General features: G+C 33.9%; 1 protein-coding gene across 1 annotated transcript in view; it reads right to left on the minus strand.

Annotated features, from left to right (window-relative positions):
- The window catches only part of LOC106477130 (probable Xaa-Pro aminopeptidase P), a gene marked incomplete at its 5' end in the record, with an annotated part of 8943 nt that extends 1969 nt beyond the window's left edge, over positions 1–6974 (minus strand). The window contains 5 exons of the mRNA XM_013937721.2: positions 139–286; positions 1673–1884; positions 3772–3835; positions 6262–6372; positions 6862–6974. Of these exons, the coding sequence (XP_013793175.1) occupies positions 139–286; positions 1673–1884; positions 3772–3835; positions 6262–6372; positions 6862–6974 (648 nt within the window). The remainder of the gene's footprint in view (positions 1–138; positions 287–1672; positions 1885–3771; positions 3836–6261; positions 6373–6861) is intronic.
- Positions 6975–7269: the final 295 nt, after the last annotated feature.

A 7269-nucleotide genomic window follows, 5' to 3' on the forward strand; every position in this document is an offset into this window, starting at 1 on the left:
AACCAACAGGTTTTAGTTTCACTTATGGTTAAAACTTTTATAACCAACAGGTTTTAGTTTCACTTATGGTTAAATTTTAATAACCAACAGGTTTTAGTTTCACTTATGGTTAAACACTTATAGCATGAACTGATTTACCGGCAAACTCCAAACGATGAACAAAAATGGGGAAGTTTGGTTTGGCTGGACGACCTTCAGCTTCCGTCCATATTTCGTCAACTAGACTAAAAGATTCATTCACCAATTCCATCCCACTTCTAACTAGTTCATTTTTCCAGAATAACCACTGTGGGGTTCCAAATATGGTCATGCAATGTTAGTATCTTATAGAGGATGACAAGAAAATAACTCACAAATAAAGAGATGCAGTAAAATGAATGAAATGTTGTGGGTTAGACGAGATTGAAACAAGTTTGTTAGACTTAATGTACACTGAACAACTATCGTCAAGTCAACAAAACTAAACGTTATTTCTTTGTATAAAATGAATTAAAGAAACTAAGCTACTATTAAATCCCTTGTTTCATACAACAGGTGAAACTTTAAAATTCAAACTACTACGTCTCTTCATCAATTTGTGAAACAACCACAGACATGCGCAATGGCTACTCTGCTGACTCTTCAACCTGATAGATCATTAAGGACACTTCTATAACGCAAATGAACAAATTAGTGAGTATAGATACTGGACACTACAACCACAAAACCAGTGAGTACAGATATTTGACACTGTAAGCAGACAAGCCAGTAACTACAGATGCTTGACACTGTAAGAAAAGCTGGAGCTGGAGTATGGCCTAGTGGATCGTACGTTAGAAGTGTAAAGTTTGTTCTGGGATATCACAGGTAGCTGGAGTATGGCCTAGTGGATCGTACGTTAGAAGTGTAGGGTTTGTTCTGGGATATCACAGGTAGCTGGAGTGTACGATCCACTAGGCCATGTTAGAAGTGTAAAGTTTATTCTGGTCTAGTGGGTCGTACGTTAGAAGTGTAAGGTTTGTTCTGGGATATCACAGGTAGCTGGAGTATGGCCTAGTGGATCGTACGTTAGAAGTGTAGGGTTTGTTCTGGGATATCACAGGTAGCTGGGGCGTGGCCTAGTGGATCGTACGTTAGAAGTGTAAAGTTTATTCTGGTCTAGTGGGTCGTACGTTAGAAGTGTAAGGTTTGTTCTGTGATATCACAGGTAGCTGGGGCGAGGCCTAGTGGATCGTACTTAAGTTCGAGATATGGTGATAGTTAACAACACCATTTATTGGTAGTTATTATAGAAACCACCAATCCCGCAATTCAGTTAAGAGTAGCCATCTTGAAATAAAAATTCTTTACCTGTCTTCTGGTTCACAGTTCAAGGTTACACCTGAAGTATACCTGGTTCTCTGACCTAGCCGTTTGTCCCATTATGTAGTGAACAAACAAGATTTTGTACAAAATTTTATTATCTTCCACAAAAGAAATTAACATATCGCATGAGGAAATAACTTCTAACAAAAACGTAAACGTTGCATAAACACATTACAGGAGGAAATAAAGTCCAACAACAAACTGAAACGTTTCATAAACACAAACTAGAATTAGAAACAGAATTTCAACAACAGAAAAATGGGCCTAATTTATGGTTTAAAATGAAGAATTGTAATGAATTATTTCATGAAAGAAAAAAAAAGCTAACCCTTCTATGGCTGACAAGACGAGAATCTGCTCCTACTCTGGAACCCGAAGAAAGTTTGTTACTAATCCATTGAGGAATAGAGGGCGTCCCAGGAGTAAAATCCTTCATCATAATCCAATTAGAATCCAACTCCTGTTCGGCCTGGAGGAAGTATCGACTGTCAGTCCAGAGGGCAGCCCCATCACCTTCTTTTAGCAATACAACGGCTGTACCTGTTATTTGTGTATATGAATGTATAGCTCTTTAACACAGATCGTCGTAATAAAGTGTTAAGTAAGTCCATGAGTTTAACAGTTTCATATTTTTTTAAAAGAATCGTCGCTAGGCACTGGCACGTGGGAGCTGTGTCCCGAGTCTTTTTGACAGTGCCTCGAATCTCCAGTTTGTGTCTCGAATAGTGAAAATAGGAAAACATGATTGATATCATACTGAAATGCCAAAAATTTCCGCGCCTTAGGGGCCCGAGCCCCAAATTTTTTAAGCACTTAGCGACGCCTGTGTTTTTAACCTAAACTTTCGGCCAATAGGAAATTATCCTTCTTACCATGCACACCTCATAACGCCCAATTACGTTTCAGTTCGCATTTACTATTATTTAATCATAATTACCGGTAAGATTTACTATTAATAATAAATAAACTTAATATTCCGAAGATTGTTTAACATCGAAGTCTAAGTTATTGGGTTATACTAGTTTCGAGAATTCCCTTGAACACGAGTTGATCAAAGTGTAGATTGAACTTAGACTTCGAGATTAAACAATTATTAGAAAACTAAGTTTATTTTTTTATATCTGCTGCTATATAATGTGAAGAACTGAATAGTGGACAATGACTTTTTCTTCACTTCACCTGTCCAGTGTATAGGTTTTTCTCATAGTGACTACGAAGCACGTTCACACCAACAATATGTTTGGAACATTTAATATTATCCGATTATCTGATCAAAAAATAGGGTTATTTTAACAAGTTTTTACAGGGAGTGTTTTTAACAAGTTTTTTTACATGGTTATTTTAAACAAGCTTTTAGAGGGTTATTTTAACAAGTTTTTTACAGGGGATGTTTTTAACAAGTTTTTTTACATGGTTATTTTAAACAAGCTTTTAGAGGGTTATTTTAACAAGTTTTTTACAGGGTTATTTTAACAAGTTTTTACGTGGTTGTTTTTAACAAGTTTTTTACAGGGTTATTTTAACAAGCTTTTATAATGTTATTTTAACAAGTTTTTTTACTTGGTTATTCTAACAAGTTTTTTTACAGGGTTATCTTAACAAGTTTTTTTACAGGGTTGTTTTAACAAGCTTTTACAGGGTTATTTTAACAAGTTTTTCACATGGGTATTTTAACATGTTTTTACGGGGTTGTTTTTAACAAGTTTTTTACATGGTTATTTCCAACAAGTTTTTTACAGGGTTACTTTAACAAGCTTTTTTACAGGGGTATTTTAACAAGCTTTTTTACATGGTTATTTTAACAAGCTTTTACAGTGTTATTTTAACAAGTTTTTTTATATGGTTATTTTAACAAGTTTTTGCGGGGTTGTTTTTAACAAGTTTTTTACATGGTTATTCCAACAAGTTTTTTACTGGGTTATTTTAACAAGTTTTTTACAGGGGTATTTTAACAAGCTTTTTTGCATGGTTATTTTAACAAGCTTTTACAGGGTTATTTTAACAAGCTTTTTTACATGGTTATTTTAACAAGCTTTTACAGGGTTATTTTAACAAGTTTTTAACCGGGGTATTTTAACAAGCTTTTTTGCATGGTTATTTTAACAAGTTTTTAGTTAACATGGGACGTTTTTCTTTCACTCAATTGAAAATTTAGAAAATCTTGCTCCTTACTTACACGATGCTAGAAGTCAATTTAACACAAATATAAGAAACTCTATAACCAAAGCGCTTTCTAAAGGATGACCTTTCTTCCTCAGGAGCAAACAGAAGAATAAGAAAGGTCCTCCTGTAGAAAGCGTTAGGGTTATAGAGTTTTTTTTTATCTTTTTTGCGCCTTACTTGGGTATAATTATTATTAATAATGTTTCCAGTTATAAAAATTAAAATAGTGAATGTGGACTCGATAAGTGATGAAACGTCACCAACCGGCTGTTCCTGTGAATCCAGAGATATACTGGCGCCTCTTGTCGTAGTTGGAGATGTATTCACTCTGTAAAACCAACAAGTTATCGGCAACAACAAGTGTAATAAAATACACATTAAATCTACACATACACTCATTATATTGACTCGTTTAGATGTTGAATGAGAATAAATATATGTTAAGATCTGAAATTTAAAACAATTCAAAATACAATTACTTGCAGGAAATGAAAACTTTTCTAAACTTTAAATCCGAAAACTAATAAACTTATAATTTAGTATTTAGCCATTTAGAGGAAGTCTGGAATAGAAAGTTATTTACCCAACCAATCAACGTTTGGATACTTAACGTTCTAACCAATCAGCGTGTCGACATAATAAAGTGTTTAATGAACAGCAATTATTCCTTATACTACCCTAATTGAATACGTATAAGGAAACAAGATACGTCTCTAGCAGTTGCTGTTAACGTCTATAATGATGCCTATTGAAAAGATTTGGCAAAAATTTAAACCGAATTCTAAGTGAAATAAAATAATCATCATAAATCCAGACGAGATTTTTTATTTTTTTTTGTCTTTAAGTTGGATCACTATTGTGTAACGAACATTTGTATATACTTTTTGACTTGTTTTGATATATTGTTTTAAAACAAGTGGATTGTGTACTGTCCGTTTATTGTTGACATTCATCGCCAACACGTCACAGACACCTACTGTAAAGAATCCGCCCTATAAAACTGACAAAAAGTTTTTCAAGAGCTACCTTCTCTCTAGTCTATCACTTCTAAACTAGAAACGACTGTTACAGAGAACCCTCGAGTAGCTTTGAGCGAAATTAAATAAACAAATACAATACAACAATATACAATTTTATCTCAAAACTGCTTTTATAAATACGTGCAGATACAGAGAGCAAGTAAGAAAATAAAGTAAGTTAGTGAAAATGAAGTTAGACTGCGTGAATGTTAGTTTAGCCATAACAGGCAATATCTAAAGTGAGTTTCACAGCTTGTATTGTAACAACAGAGATAAAGAAGAAAAATTCGTCTTCAATTGTGTTCTAAAGTAACTGAACCAGTCTGTGTGGACTTTGACGAAAAAGGAGACAATTATTTGAAACTATGGATACAAATGTGATAACCAATACAGGCAACAGAAAAATGTAGAAATATCTAGCCCTCTAGTGACAATAATATTACACATAACGAGAATAACTTAGAAGCTTCGAGTAAGATGACGTCAACAATATTATAAAAGCCTAGTATGACAATTAAACTACTTACAGAACGTACGACTCGTGCAGATTACGTAACGAAACTTGTCATAACTATTGCTTTTAAAATAATTAACTTTTAACACTTGTTATGAAACTAAATAATCATTAGATATTAGATACTAAATAAACTAAATAACAACTCTTAAACTAAACGGTGTTGTATATCCAACACTCTTTTTACCGACGAATAGAAGGATCGATCATGACGTTATAACGCCCCCCACAAATCAAAAGGGGAGGATGTTTGGAGACGGGATTCGAACCCACAGAATGTGAATCAAGTGCTCTAACCACCATGCCACACTGAGTCTGTACTATAACAGATACCAAGGAAGCAAAAATTGGTTTCACTTGACTGCCAAGCATTAGCCTTACGAATGGCCAACTGCTAACTGGCTACTAATTGACTTGATAAACAGCCAACTGGTAACTAGCTACTAATTGACTTTATATATATAGCCAATTGGTAACTGGTTACTAACTGACTTTATAAACAGCCAACTGGAAACTGGCTAGTAATTGACTTTATAAACAATCAAGTGGTAACTGGCTACTAACTGACTTTATAAACAGCCAACTGGTAACTGGCTACTAATTGACTTTATAAACAGCCAACTGGTAACTACCTACTAATTGACTTTATAAATAATCAAGTGGTAACTGGCTACTAATTGACTTTATAAATAGCCAACTGGTAACTGGCTACTATTTGACTTTATAAATAGCCAACTGGTAACTGGTTACTAATTGACTTTATAAATAGCCAACTGGTAACTGGTTACTAACTGACTTTATAAATAGACAACTGGTAACTGGTTACTAACTGACTTTATAAATAGCCAACTACTAATTGACTTTATAAATAGCCAACTGGTAACTGACTACTAATTGACTTTATAAATAGCCAACTGGTAACTGGTTACTAATTGACTTTATAAATAGCCAACTGGTAACTAGCTACTAATTGACCAATGGTCATGCGGTAACTGACTGTTAGTTAGCCAACTCGGAATTCTAATGGACAATTCACAGTTGACCATTGACATAATCAAACCTTGTTAAAAAAATCAAGACTATTAAGCGTCTGCTTAATCTGACATCAAAATACAAGTTGGTGTTTAGCATAATATTTTGTAATACCTCCTAGCTAAACGTATTAAATCAACAAGCATGTTTTGAAATTAAATGAAACATCTTTAGCTCTAGCTGTCCCACCTGATGTTCATCATCAGTAGGTATGATATACGCCTGATAGTTATTCTTTGCCATCAGTTGCCGAAACCTCTTCAGTTTCAGAGATGTGTCAGCTCTCACTGAGAACTGGCCCTAGTAATGAAATACCCGCCATTAAAACATATACAAATCACACTGAAATGTAACTTTAATAATTAACCAAGTACAGCTTAATGATTACTCTCCATTAAAACTCTTTAGTGCAGTTCGAGAGACACATAAAATGAAAACCCAAAATAATGGCAAACCTCCGAAGACCGGGGTTTAAAAATGGAATATTAAATACCAAGCTGAAAATGTATTATCTAACATCCTTTATATTAATTGATATAAATAAGAACCAACGCTTTGGATCGTTTCATCCTGACGTTGCGATAGGAAGAGTCATAACAAGTATAATATTAATATAATATTATATAACATATAATATTAATAACCCCAACACTAAAACACTTGAAGATTATGATTTCTTAAGAAAAAAAAAACAACAACTTTAGTTCGACATCATCTTGTTTGTATGAGTTATCTATCGTATTGTAATAGTTTATCACCCTAACCTTCAACACGTGTTCTTCTACTTACTTTTTCCGACCAGTTAAACATAACCTGTTTCTTCTGTGTTCCATTAAAAACATTCTTGGACAGTCCATAAGAAGATACCGATCGCGCACTTGCAGTTCCAGATAGAGCGACATCTGAAAAACAAAGTAGAACATTTTAACTCAGCATCTCTCTCATACCGGTACAAAAAATTATATCAAAACAACAACCCTACTTATAGGCTTAGTAGCAGAAGAAAACTATAACTAAATTAATCTTACAAGCAGCAGCCTATACTAATTAATATTTACACATCATTACTAAATAATCCATCCACGATATGGGATTGTACTGTCTACTAACAGTCCACCAACATCATTAGATTGTACTGTATAGTAACAAACCATCAACACCATTAGATTGTACTGTATAGTAACAAACCATCAACAC

Source organism: Limulus polyphemus, unplaced genomic scaffold (genome assembly GCF_000517525.1).
Source record: "Limulus polyphemus unplaced genomic scaffold, Limulus_polyphemus-2.1.2 Scaffold12937, whole genome shotgun sequence".
Lineage (NCBI taxonomy): Eukaryota > Metazoa > Arthropoda > Merostomata > Xiphosura > Limulidae > Limulus > Limulus polyphemus.